General features: G+C 36.9%; 2 protein-coding genes across 3 annotated transcripts; both read left to right on the forward strand.

Annotated features, from left to right (window-relative positions):
- The first annotated feature begins 1,450 nt into the window (after positions 1-1,450).
- On the forward strand, positions 1,451-9,155 carry LOC105173490 (cellulose synthase A catalytic subunit 3 [UDP-forming]). The gene is made up of 15 exons (XM_011095245.3): positions 1,451-1,830; positions 2,300-2,419; positions 2,713-2,908; positions 3,591-3,793; positions 3,890-3,965; positions 4,090-4,282; positions 4,449-4,715; positions 4,983-5,328; positions 5,412-5,549; positions 5,791-5,916; positions 5,994-6,206; positions 6,336-6,600; positions 6,965-7,167; positions 7,881-8,231; positions 8,318-9,155. Exons 2-15 carry the CDS (start codon positions 2,396-2,398, stop codon positions 8,900-8,902), a joined length of 3,186 nt encoding a protein of 1,061 aa, XP_011093547.3. The 5' UTR covers positions 1,451-1,830; positions 2,300-2,395; the 3' UTR covers positions 8,903-9,155.
- A 431-nt stretch (positions 9,156-9,586) lies between these two features.
- LOC105173489 (chaperonin-like RbcX protein 2, chloroplastic) lies at positions 9,587-12,388 on the forward strand. 2 transcript variants are annotated; one of them, XM_011095244.3, is made up of 5 exons: positions 9,587-10,077; positions 11,151-11,233; positions 11,335-11,392; positions 11,478-11,543; positions 12,100-12,388. In XM_011095244.3, exons 1-5 carry the CDS (start codon positions 9,748-9,750, stop codon positions 12,226-12,228), a joined length of 666 nt encoding a protein of 221 aa, XP_011093546.2. In that variant the 5' UTR covers positions 9,587-9,747; the 3' UTR covers positions 12,229-12,388. The 2 variants fall into 2 exon arrangements, with proteins under 2 accessions (XP_011093546.2, XP_011093545.2); XM_011095243.3 differs by having other exon boundaries at positions 9,589-10,077; positions 11,151-11,242.
- Positions 12,389-13,700: the final 1,312 nt, after the last annotated feature.

The raw sequence follows: 13,700 nt of genomic DNA on the forward strand, positions 1-13,700 counted from the left end.
TTGCCATCTTTAAAGGTACATCTATGACCTAAAAAAAGCTTTCCAAAGCTGGAATATTCATTTTGATGATTCATCATATGGGTTATGATTTCATCAAAAATGACTTTGACTCTTGTATATACAAGAAGGTCAGTAGGAGTTCTGTTGCGCTCCTAGTGCTATAAGTGGACGACATATTCCTCATTGGGAACGATGTCAAGATGTTAGGTGACATTAAAACATAGTTGTCCCCTCAATTTGTCTATAAAAGATTTGGGTGAGGCTTCATACATTCTTGGCATCAAGACCTATAGGAATAGATCTAGAAGGATGTTGGGAATGACCCAAAATGCGTATGTTGAAAAAGTTTTTAAAATATTCAAGATGAAAAACTTCAAAATGAGGGTTCCTTCCCATGAGGCATGGAGTCAAGCTGTCTTGAAAAGATTCAAATTATTTTTTAAAAAACTGTTAAATTTAACATCTTAATCACTTATCTATTCATTCTGAAACTGAACACTTTCAGAAAAGCATAAATTTTTGACACATCCCCTGCAAATAGTTGTTAGATTGGTTGATGTTGTTGTTAGAGTAATTATAAATATTTGATATTGTATAATTAATTTATTTAAAAAACACGATAAAAATATGGTTGGAGTATTTGGTGAGAAGTTGGGTCCCTTCGGGACAGATGAGAGGTTTCTGTTGAGTGTTTGACGTATTTAAAGAAATGGATTATTACACTCTTTTATTTTGAAATTTGGTTTGATTACAACTACTCGTGGTTTGAAAAATTAAATTTAGTACCGCTGATGTTTATTTTCGTTTAATAAATAAGTCCATTTGTTATTCAAAATTTATCGAATTTGATGATATTAATGAAAAAATCATATAAAAATTCATATTTACTCATAATTGATTTATTACTATTTTATTGCAGAGGCCAAATAATTTTTTAATGACCAACTTACCTTACACATTTTCGTACATTAATGCATATGAAGAGGTATATTTTCATCGTTACAATGGTGATTTAGTCAAAAAAAATTGTTTAACCTGCAATAAATCAATCTAGTGTAAATATCGATTTTTATTCATTTTTTTGTGAATATCAATAAATTTGATAAATTTTAACTAACGAGGATCTGTTTGTAGAATGCAAATAAATATAAAAAAAATATTAGACATAAATTTTTAAATAATAAAAAAAATATAAATAATTACACTAAATTTTACGAGGAAAGGGGCCAAAAAGTTTATAATCACAATTCCCGTCGCCGACAAGAGACAGGATTAATTGGTCCGAGATGTACAAGCATTTGAAGCGCTACAATGACGAACCGTTGAGAGTACCACCCTCATATGCGCACTGTCGGTGGGCTAATTAGAGCAAGCGTCTCCCTCCCCCCCCCCCCCCTCTCTCTCTTCTCCTTTCTCTCTCTACAAACAATGAGCTCACACTCGGCAGCTCCCTCTGTCGTTTTCTCCTCTTACACGCCAAATCACACTAAAATATTGTAATTAGGAAGCGCCCACTCATTAACAGCTAGCTATACATACATTCACTGATATGTCTCTCTAGAGAGAGAAAATAAGAGAGAGAAAATAAGAGGCCGACAGCCAGTGGCTCTTCTCACTTTGCCCTTCATTTCTCTCATCTCCTCCGTATTTCCCCTTCTGCATTTCTATGTGTGGTCCTTCTTTTTTCATTTGAGGTTCTCTCTGTTTGTCTGCTGTTCGGTTGTATCCGGATCTGTGAGAATCGACCGAGCGTTGGCGGAAATTTAGTTGATTGCAAAGGATATTTAGTACTTCACTTGGCGGAGATTGCAGTAGCGTTTGGATCGCGAGGTGAGTCGTCTGTTGTCGTTTAGTTTGGTTGAAGTCACTGTGGAATGCAACGTGCACGTATGTGTGTATACGTGAGTGTGCGTGCGGTGTTGTGTTGATAGAATTTTGTTCAGTTTTTGTAATTCGTGCAGTGGAATCTAGTGCATTTTTTAGGGATTTTCTAGGGAAGTGAGCTTTAGCGGAGTACTGGGTTGCTTGGTTCAACTTATTTGGGATAATTTAATATTTGCTTAATTTTGGAGTCAAACAAATTAATGTCTGAGGCGTTATTCCATACTTTATACTGAAAATGTGGTGTTGTTGGCTGTTGGCAGCGTGATTGGGAGTTTTACATTTTTTCTATTTGCATGTATATCTTCCTCTGTTTTCCTTTGATGTGTTTAGTAGATCTGATCTGAGAACTGAGGGAAGTTTAGTGACCTTCTTTTGCTTCTCCGATGAAAGAGTGACGTGGAATCATGTTTTGCAGGTCTTTCTGTTTTAGCGGCCTTGGGGATGTCAAAATCTGAGTGAGACTCCTTCGTGGCTGATTGTGAATCCATTGCACCCGGGCAGTTAAGCAACAATGGAATCTGAAGGAGAAACCAAGGTTAGTATAAGAGTGCTGGTCAATTCATTATGGATGAATGTGGAATCTTTGTGTTTTGATGCTTGATATACTTTTGAAGTTTGAGTTTTTAATGATTTAATCCGGTTTCTGACTCTTCATTGAATTGCTTAATTTTATTTGTTGATGGACACTGGTCTTTTAGCTTTTATTTTTGCTTCAAGTTTGATTTCTGTTGGGTTCAACATGAAATCTGGTAATGAAGTGGTTCTGATTGATTCCGGAATTGGGAGTATTAAATGTCTTTTAACTAAATTATTGTACTCGATTTCTAGGGAAAGACCTTGAAGAACATGGGCAGTCAGGTCTGTCAGATCTGTGGTGATAATGTGGGCTTGACTGTTGATGGTGAGCCATTTGTTGCTTGCGATGTCTGTGCATTTCCAGTTTGCAGGCCCTGCTATGAATATGAGAGAAAGGATGGAAATCAGTCTTGCCCTCAGTGCAAAACCAGATATAAGAGACATAAAGGTATACTCAATGCCAATAAAAGTGCTTAATAATTTGACTCTTTCTACTCTCTTTCAACATAAAGCACACTATCTGGAGGAACTATTATCATGCTCTTAGTCTAGTGCTAGCATGAGATAATTGTAATTTAGACTATTGATTGTGGACGGTAATCTTGAGTTGGAGAATTAGGAGGAAAATTTCCAAGGTTATTAAAAGTAAGTCTTCAGGATTTTGTGCTAATATTAGCCCATAACATTGCATTTCATTGAGCACAATGAGATGGCAACCAATTATAACAGCTAGAAGACCCCTTACAGAGATGTGGTTCATGTGAAAGAGGATTTGCCTCAAAAGTGAGAACCAGATCAGATAGGACGGAACTTTGATAATGGATCCCATATGTAATGCCCAAATAGACAAAACTACTTACCGCTTTTCCCTTTCTTTTTATTGAGGTGGGGGTGGGGTGGGGTTGGGATTCTAACTTTTAACAATCATAGCTCTTCATTTCTTGTTTATTTATTTATTTTTACCCTTTACTTTTTTACACTGGGGTGGGGGGAGTTGTTGGCTACCTTTGTGTGCCTCTCTTCCATCTTTCAATCATAGATATTATTCAGTTACATACTTAACATAGAGTTTTCTGTAGTGTTGCACTCAAAATCTGGTTTTCTGAGAAGAATTTTATACTTGTAAACAGGAAGTCCTGCAATTCATGGTGATGGAGACGAGGATAGTGTTGCTGATGATCTCCATTACTCTGAAAATCATGGTGACAAGCAGAAGATTTCAGAGCGCATGTTGAGCTGGCATATGAATTATGGCCGAGAAGGTGTTGGCGCGCCAAAGTATGATAAGGAGGTCTCTCACAACCACATTCCTTTGCTTACAAATGGAACAGATGTGAGTTTCTATGCTTTATTTGTATATATTGTACTCTCCAGCAGATACTACAAAGTTGGCATCATAAGAAGGCTAAAACTCTTTCCCTGTTTGCAGGTTTCTGGGGAACTGTCTGCAGCATCACCCGGACGCCTTTCAATGGCATCTCCTCCTCCTGGTGGTGGTGGGAAACGTAAACTTCTACTCCTTTTTGCGTGTCTTTAATCAATCATATTCTTTCTTTCTTTCTTTCATTTTTTCATTTGAGCCTCTGATTTATAGTGTCTAGTGTCTAACATAGTCTTTCTTCTTTGCAGCTAGGATTGTAGATCCAGTGAGGGAGTTTGGATCCCCAGGTTTAGGCAATGTTGCCTGGAAAGAAAGAGTTGATGGCTGGAAGATGAAGCAGGAAAATCCTGTTGTTCCAATGACTACTAGCCATCCTCCTTCAGAAAGAGGAGCTGGAGATATTGATGCTAGCACAGATGTTCTCGTGGATGACTCTCTACTGTGAGTTTTTAATTTATGTCCTCAAAGTTTTCTATACATACAGATTATTGATTTTGCAAAAACACTTACAATGTTGAAGTTCATAGAAGACCTTACTCCTTAGCTGGTGCTCGTTTGTCTGCAAAAATCTCACCAATAATCTAGTTGACTTTTCTTCTTCATGCAGGAATGATGAAGCACGACAACCTCTATCAAGGAAGGTTTCTATTCCATCATCAAAAATAAACCCCTACAGGATGGTTATTGTATTGCGGCTAGTGATTCTGTGCATTTTCTTACACTATCGAATAACCAATCCTGTACCCAATGCATTTGCTTTGTGGTTAATTTCTGTTATCTGTGAGATATGGTTTGCTATATCCTGGATTCTGGATCAGTTCCCAAAATGGCTTCCGGTAAACCGTGAAACGTACCTTGACAGGCTTGCTCTTAGGTGAGAAAATTTCCATCTACATGTGTCTATATATCGGTGCAGCATTTTAATTGTTTATCCTAGAACTCTTGTGCTGTCATGGGTAGATGATGCGGACGCTTTGTCTAGCTTCTGAACAAAACAGCATATTTTACCTATTTTTTTTTATTTTCTTATGTCAAACTACCACAAGCCACTTTTCTGCCTAGGCTTCTCTTTTTGGTTCTATGTACAGATGAAATTTATTTTCCATCTGATTATTAAAACTACAAAAATTATGTGTAACAGATATGATCGTGAAGGAGAGCCATCACAGTTAGCTGCTGTTGACATATTTGTCAGTACAGTCGATCCTCTAAAGGAGCCTCCTCTTGTTACGGCTAATACTGTATTATCCATTCTTTCGGTAGACTATCCAGTGGACAAGGTCTCGTGCTATGTTTCTGATGATGGTGCTGCCATGTTGACATTTGAAGCTTTATCAGAAACATCTGAATTTGCAAGGAAGTGGGTTCCTTTCTGCAAAAAGTACAATATTGAACCACGGGCTCCGGAGTGGTACTTTGCTCAGAAGATTGACTACTTAAAAGATAAAGTTCAGCCATCCTTTGTAAAAGACCGTAGGGCTATGAAGGTAAGAATTCTTCGTCATGGGATAATCTGTCGACTCTTCACATTTGGTCAAGTACTTATGGTTGTTCCTCTTTGTCCTTGCAGAGAGAATATGAAGAATTCAAAATTCGCATCAATGCTCTTGTTGCCAAGGCCCAAAAAGTTCCTGAAGAAGGTTGGATCATGCAAGATGGTACACCATGGCCTGGAAATAATACAAGGGATCATCCAGGAATGATCCAGGTTACTACTTTCTGAGGATTGAACTCCCTTAATATAAATTACTTTTTGTGTGATATGGTTTGCATCAAAGTGTATATCAAATACGATAGAATCTGAAGATGCTCATTTTTCTGTTCTTTCGGTTTTTGGCAAGAGCTATTCATATTATGAGCAGATATTCTAACTCAAATTTATATACAGTTGCTTAAAATTTTCTCACGGTTTCTTCCAAATATATATCACCTATATTTCTTGCTTGCAGGTTTTCCTGGGCCAAAGTGGAGGTCTTGACAGTGACGGTAATGAGCTACCACGGTTAGTATATGTTTCTCGTGAGAAGCGTCCAGGATTCCAGCATCACAAGAAGGCTGGTGCTATGAATGCACTTGTAAGTGGTAAAAGGATGTAATTTCACTACCTTTATCTTGCTTGCAAGTTTGACATTTTAAATGCAACACCTTGCAGGTTCGTGTATCAGCAGTTCTTACCAACGGACCTTTCTTGTTGAATCTTGATTGTGATCACTATATAAACAACAGCAAGGCCTTGCGTGAAGCTATGTGCTTTCTGATGGACCCAAATCTTGGGAAATATGTATGCTATGTTCAATTTCCACAGAGGTTTGATGGTATAGATAGGAGTGATCGATATGCCAACCGCAACACAGTCTTCTTTGATGTGAGTTTATCATCATTGCTCTAACCATTTTTGGGTCTTTGCTATTTGATGACTTCTTAATTGACTTGATACAAGTTACTTTATTGTTTTCCACAACTAATATGCACTTGTTCCTTCTTGGCCCATCAGATTAACTTGAGAGGTTTAGATGGCATTCAAGGCCCTGTATACGTGGGCACTGGATGTGTCTTTAACAGAACGGCTCTATATGGTTATGAGCCTCCTCACAAACCTAAGCACAAGAAACCTGGGTTGTTCTCTTCCTGCTTTGGTCGATCAAGTAAGAAAAGTTCTAAATCAAGTAAGAAGGGATCAGATAAAAAGAAATCTAGCAAGCATGTCGATCCCACTGTTCCCATCTTCAATTTGGAGGATATAGAGGAGGGTGTTGAAGGTGTGCTTCTCTTGAAATCAATAGCTCTGGTTCATTATTAGTCAGGGTTATTAACCATAAAATCTCCAGCTGAATTGTTGCTTTTGAGATGCTTTCACTGGTTCATGGTTCTTTCATTGAATATTGAAACTGAAATGCATTACTAATGACACGCCAAATTTTGTGCTTTTGGCATCCAGTCATCTTTATTCTTCTGCATAATTTCACACTCCCTTGCACAGCTATTTCTTGATAATATTGAGTTTAATCTTTGTGCCTTACAAGGAGAAACAGGAATAGAATTTTAAGGGAACATCTGTATGTTGTCTATTAGTTTATCTTGTTTTAGTGTTGCTAATTCTTTCAACCTTTGGTGATTGATCAGGTGCCGGGTTTGATGATGAGAAGACATTGCTCATGTCCCAAATGAGCCTTGAGAAAAGATTTGGTCAATCAGCAGTTTTTGTTGCATCTACCCTAATGGAGAATGGGGGTGTTCCTCAGTCTGCCACACCAGATACTCTTTTAAAAGAGGCCATTCATGTTATTAGTTGTGGGTATGAAGATAAGACAGAATGGGGAAGTGAGGTAAACCCTTTCGTTATTTTCCATCTAGAGTTCCTTGGAATCGTAAGATGCCTAAATAATGGAGTTATTGTGATATATGTCAATAGAATCTAACATAGATTGTCAAATATTCTCTTTGTTTGTAAATATTTTAAGGAGTTTTAGTGTCGTGTCACATTCATTAAGCGCTGGGAAGTTGTATTATATTGTATTGCAGTTAGGTCGAGGACTCATAACAAATCATACTTTCTTTATGCCATTTCTTCCATTCATGCAGAATTGGCTCATGACTTTATATTCCTCCTTCCTGAACTCTCCAACTTTGCCTTTCTGTAGAAGGCTTTTCCTTTTTTTCTTCTTTTTCTGTTTTTCTGTGTGCATATATGTGTTTTATGGTGGTTCTTTCAATGCAGTCTTTGTGATCTTGATGGGCCAGTTCTGTATTAAGTTGCAAAAGATCTCTTTAAAGATGTTTGAATTGTTTTATCTTTTTTACCTTTGAGGGCTTGTTCCTGTGAAGAATATGTACGTCTTGGAATTGTCATTCTAAATAGTTTTTGTTACATTTGCATTTGAATTAAATGGCAATAGGTGTTACTGTAGTAGTCAAATATTATGGCAGTGAAATACATCAAATGCTTTCACTCTAATATACTTCTTTTGCCTCACCTGTTAACTTCAAAATACTAGTAGTCTAATTATTAATAGATTTATTTTCCTTGCACTGTATGCAGATAGGATGGATTTATGGTTCTGTCACAGAAGATATTCTTACAGGATTTAAGATGCATGCACGTGGCTGGCGATCAATTTACTGTATGCCACCAAGACCAGCCTTCAAGGGATCTGCTCCAATTAATCTTTCTGATCGTTTGAACCAAGTGCTTCGATGGGCCTTGGGATCCGTGGAGATTTTATTTAGCAGGCATTGTCCAATATGGTATGGCTATGGTGGAAGGTTAAAATGGCTAGAGAGATTTGCATATGTCAATACCACAATTTACCCAGTGACCGCCATTCCTCTTCTATTGTATTGTACACTCCCGGCTGTCTGCTTGCTTACTGGGAAGTTCATTATCCCACAGGTTTGATTTCAGCCCCAAAGTCCACATCTTTCACTACAATTTTTCAGGACAACTAAATATTAAGAACTATATATTCTGTATTGCAGATTAGTAACCTTGCAAGTATCTGGTTTCTATCCCTCTTTCTCTCCATCTTTGCAACTGGTATACTGGAAATGAGGTGGAGTGGTGTCGGAATTGATGAATGGTGGAGGAACGAGCAGTTTTGGGTCATCGGAGGTGTGTCTTCTCATCTCTTTGCCGTCTTCCAAGGGTTGCTCAAAGTGCTAGCTGGAATAGACACGAACTTCACTGTTACGTCCAAGGCCTCAGACGAAGATGGAGATTTTGCTGAGCTTTACATGTTCAAATGGACTACGCTTCTGATACCCCCAACGACTCTCCTCATCATAAACTTGGTGGGTGTTGTTGCTGGAATTTCCTATGCCATCAACAGCGGTTACCAATCATGGGGCCCCCTCTTTGGGAAACTGTTCTTTGCATTCTGGGTGATTGTTCATCTCTATCCTTTCCTCAAAGGTCTTATGGGTCGCCAGAACCGAACACCCACTATTGTTGTCGTATGGTCCATTCTTCTTGCATCTATCTTTTCTTTGTTGTGGGTGCGAGTCGATCCATTCACCACTAGAGTCACCGGTCCAGACGTTGAACAGTGTGGAATTAACTGCTAATTTGGACTCAAAGTTCAAGAGGTAGATGTGTGATAATTGCACGAATTATCCACTCACAAACTTGGTGTATGTTTTTTGTCCGTGTGAAATTCACTTTTGTGTAGAGATTAAGAAAGCTATATATATCTTTTTGTTAATCCTCAAAAGATTAGTTAATTAAGGTCGCCCAAACGCGTCTCCAAGGAATTGTATGTTTGTAACTAACTAGTACTCTCGTCATCCATATTTTAATGTATTAATTTATTCGTTGAAATATCTTCTAAAGTTTCTTAAGCATTGATTTGTTTTCTGGAAGACAATTTTATCATGTCTATCATATTGGTGGTTCAGTGTCTAATATTGCATTTCGCATATGCATGCTACACATACATGAATAGAAAGATCTGAACTGTCATTTATTAGTTTTAGTGCTAATTTCACTTAAAATTGCAAGAATCTTAGCAGTCAACCAGAGGGATCTCTGCTCTCTATGCCCTGAAAGCAACATGATTCTAACATCCCATTCCAGGCTATGCAGAATCCTTGTACCTAATTACTACATACCCATAAGAGATTGGTAACAGTTGGCAACATGTGCCCAGTCCATGATTAGATGACAAAACACCGAAGTAGATTGGCTGTCTAGTTTCCTATTGTGTGGAACAATTGGGGCCTCAGAAACTTGCCAAAACAACCATAAAAACCACATAAAATATCACAAACTGAATTCAGATTCTTGCTCATAAAAAAGAAAACAGAAGATTTTTACATACACTCCAACAAACTGCAGGTGCCCTCTTTTTTGAGTCCTCAGAACTTCTTCCTCAAGAAGAGGGAATAACGTTCACTTTCTTGTAGTAATTCACATGGCAGGAGCTACATCAGTGAAGTCTTTTACCGACAGTCTTTCATCTTGCCCGTGTTTGTGCCTGGACTCCATGTCTTCAACTAGGCTAAAAATCACGCCGTATTCTTACAGAAGTACAGGGAGACGAGGGCAGTTGACGAAGCTGAGGATGACAGATTTGAGCAGTTCTTTCTTGTATACATGGCACAATTGGCGGTTGTCTTCGAGAATGCTCTCATGTTACATCATGAGTCACAGTTCAAGAAAGAGACAGAAGCAGCCTCAGGGTCTCATTGTTGTAGATGAGTTGGGAGGGCAGTATGATGACACCTTCAATGATGTCAAAATGGTGAGTTGCGTTTCCTCATTCGCTCTTTAAGGTGTCTTATTACATCCTCAATGTCGATACTAGAAGGGAGCGTGATGATTGGGGAGGGTGCTTGGAGTCCGTCTGTGGAAGTATTGTGTGTACAGAAAAATCTTATCCAAATTAAGTTTGATCGAATGAAATCGAGTACATAATAAGTGTAATTATACTTACCATATCGCCAAACCCATTCTTGGCTAGAGTTTTCATTAGAGAATCTTGAATAAACTTCCAAAGTCGGTTACATTTTTTAAAGGAGTTAAATACAATTTAAACTCATGGGAAATGAGAAAAACCTCATATGACCAAAAAAAAAGTAGCAAATTACACCTCTATATTTTTAAAATAAATAAAAAACGCCCCTAACACGTTTGGGGGGGGGGGGTTATACTGTGATTTTTTTTTATTTTTTAATTTAAATTGATATTTATCGTTGGATTTTGATTTCAATCTAAAGTTCAAATTTAACTAATCCATCAATATGTAGATTTTATTATTTTTATATATATATTTTATAATATATTTAAAATATTACTATATTAAATTAATTTTTAAAAATCTAGCACAGATGCAAGGGGGTGAGTCTACTAAACCACTGGCCACAGGAGTATTTTGCTTCATTTTTAAAAATATAAGAGAACAATTTGCTTATTTTTTTTACATGAAATTTTTTGCACATTTTCCATATTATAGGAAAATAATTACCTTTTTCTAAAAGTTAATTCCATAGAAATGTGTATTTGCAAGTCTGTGACTACCAAATTCTTTCTTCTTACAATATCTAATGTTGGTCATTTGAGTACATCTCTACCAAACATTTGTGAATACTCATTTATAACCAGCATACATCAAGAACTCAATACTGCAAATGGACTTATTTCTGGACAACTAGAACACAACAATCTCACACTGATCACATTCTGTTACTTCCCCCCTTCAAATCAAAGGAGTTATATAGTCCAGAATTCAATTAAGGTTGTCATATGTGCAAATCCCATTGTCTCATTTGGTTTGCTCTCTCAGACAAGAAGTTAAAACATCCTCCACACTTGCAGGAACTCATCAACTACTTCACATTCAAAGCTGTAAGGACCGTTCTTGAACAGCTCTACGAGATGAATCCCCCACAGTACAAATGGTTCAACAAGTACACATACATATAAACACACATATTTGCAATATAAGACACATTCTTAGCAGGTCTTTTGATATAATTAATCAACTTTCTGCATCTGACAGCTTCGTTGCCGATAACGTACCCAACAACGGCCAACGCTTTCTCCAGACCCTCGTCAAGGTATTTTAGTTACGCCCTCCGAGCAATCAAACATCGCCTATTTTAATTTGATTTTGCCACAATATTCTTACTTTGATGTTTACAGGAACGGCGAGAACTCGCTGAACGAGTGATGATAACGCGCCTCAGCCTTTACGGACGATGGATTAAGGTAAATATACGCTCATTTCAACACTCTCGTCAGTTTATTTTCAATGATCGATAGAACAATCCCTGACGTACAATTTGGACATAATAATGTAACATAATGCTTCATCATTATATTATTTGCCAATCATTCTAAGCTTCTGCACATGGTTCAAAATATCGGTCGATATTTAATGATAATTTTAGTTAATATACACTTGGGACGGACTTTATCGATATGATAAAATCCCAATCTGCCCGTTATTTTTCGAATTTATAGGTTGTAACTTAACAAGGAAAAATACAACTACCTCCCGAGGTTTAATATTACAAATACTTCCCATTGTCTGAAAAATTCCCAATTTCAAATACAATAATCCAAAAATTTTATAATATATCTATTTTGTATCGTTGAATAATATCTTTATCTGTACAGATTTACGTTGAACAATACATGATATTATTTCCGATACCCCGACTTTGAACTATACTTCTTCACGTGCTGCACAAATCGCTGGTTAGTTATATAAAATTTGTGTCTGAATTGGTAAATCTTTGTTTGTAATATAATGTTTATGCAGAAATGCGACCACGGGGAAATATACAATGAAATCTCAGAGGAGAACTTGAAGCTGATGAGAGATAGGCTTCTGGAGACGATCGTGTGGCCGTCCGATGATAGCACAAAATCTGATCAGGACACAGATTGACGGCAGAGATTCATTTGATTAGGATGATTTGGATTTTCTCATGTTTTTGTTCTTTATTAATTGTAGGAGAGTATCTATTTATTAGGATGATTGTAATTAAGCAAAGTGATTTATGTCATTAAAACGAGGGAAAAATAAATGCGATTTAATGAGAAAAAAACTCATGTGAAAAATAAAATTAGCAAATTACTCTCTGGGTTTTGGAAAATGAAGCAAATTATTTCTCTATTTAAACTATTGATAGGGGATAATTTGCTTTATTTTTTGAAATACAGAAAAATAATTTGCTAATTTTATAAGGAAGTATTTACTCATTTCACGTATGCTCGTATACATGTTGCTGCATTTTAGGACATGTACGCATATGATGCGACAAATTCCCAATTTTGGAATGCATTTGATGTAATAACAAAGAAGAGAGAGAAAAAAATTAGAGAAGGGTGAGTTTAGTTGGTTGGAAATTTTGGAGTTACTGTCGAGATGGATTTAGAAGTGAAAGTTTTACTTTATTGGGGGAGGGCATTAAAATAATTGGAGGATCAATATATACCATGAAAAAAAAAAAAAAACAAAGAAGGATTGACCCGTTCAGGTCTGGATTAGATTTTTTATTTTAAATTATATTGCTCTCTTGCTTAATTTAATATATGTAAAAGATTTTTTTTAAATAAAATATAAACGCAACATGATTTGAAATAGAAAATTCAATCTGTTAGAGACCCCTTTAGATCTAGGGATGGCAATTGGGTGGGTAGGGGGTTGGAGTGGACCAGAGACCCGCCTTGCTAACTTCGGAATGGTCCTACGACCCACCCGACCCCAGATTTTATTCTGCCCCACCACGCTATAAAACCTGTTGGGTAGATCTAACGCAATAGATTTGATTTTTTATTTTTTTTTTAATGAAGAAAAGATAGAGAAGAAGAGGTCGAGCGGCGACTAGGACGAAGGGGACCTAGGGCGAGAGAGAGAGAGAGAGAGAGAGAGAGAGAGGACCGACTAGAAAATGGGAATGGAAAGGGTAGGGATTAAGGCAATTTTAGTAAATAACATATTTATTTATAAAATTTTAAAAAATTAAATTAAGTATATACTGGGAGGAGTCCCAAAGTGAATTTTTATGGAATCGACACCTAACCCTGACCTAAACGAGTCCTAAAAATTAGGATTTGAGACCCGTCTCGAACCCCATTTATTAGACCCGAACGGGACGGATTTTCCTTGGTCTGGATGCAATTGCCACCCATACGGATATTTAACAACTTAGACGCCAAATTACTTTTGACTTTTGATTAATTGTGATTTTTGAAGTGTTTGATAGCTTAGGATATAATTATTTGGGTTATTTAATTGTGATAATATGAATTTCGTATAAACTAAAATTTGGGGTTTTTTGTTCGTACAAAATTAATTATTTCAAAATCAGTTGGTATATATATAAATAGCTCCAGCCCAGAATTGTGACCCCATTT

The sequence above is a fragment of the Sesamum indicum genome, linkage group LG11 (assembly GCF_026168435.1).
Source record: "Sesamum indicum cultivar Baizhima isolate 11 linkage group LG11, ASM2616843v1, whole genome shotgun sequence".
Lineage (NCBI taxonomy): Eukaryota > Viridiplantae > Streptophyta > Magnoliopsida > Lamiales > Pedaliaceae > Sesamum > Sesamum indicum.

What these genes read in the sequence shown, in the direction of transcription:
- LOC105173490 (XM_011095245.3), top strand. Translation starts at nt 2,396, where the DNA reads ATGGAATCTGAAGGAGAAACCAAG. An exon ending in AGACAGAATGGGGAAGTGAG is followed by an intron (nt 7,168 to 7,880) that starts GTAAACCCTTTC and finishes CACTGTATGCAG; the next exon opens with ATAGGATGGATTTATGGTTC. An exon ending in GGAAGTTCATTATCCCACAG is followed by an intron (nt 8,232 to 8,317) that starts GTTTGATTTCAG and finishes TCTGTATTGCAG; the next exon opens with ATTAGTAACCTTGCAAGTAT.
- LOC105173489 (XM_011095243.3), top strand. Translation starts at nt 9,748, where the DNA reads ATGGCAGGAGCTACATCAGTGAAGTCTTTTACCGACAGTCTTTCATCT. An exon ending in CCTTCAATGATGTCAAAATG is followed by an intron (nt 10,078 to 11,150) that starts GTGAGTTGCGTT and finishes CCACACTTGCAG; the next exon opens with GAACTCATCAACTACTTCAC. An exon ending in CAGTACAAATGGTTCAACAA is followed by an intron (nt 11,243 to 11,334) that starts GTACACATACAT and finishes TGCATCTGACAG; the next exon opens with CTTCGTTGCCGATAACGTAC.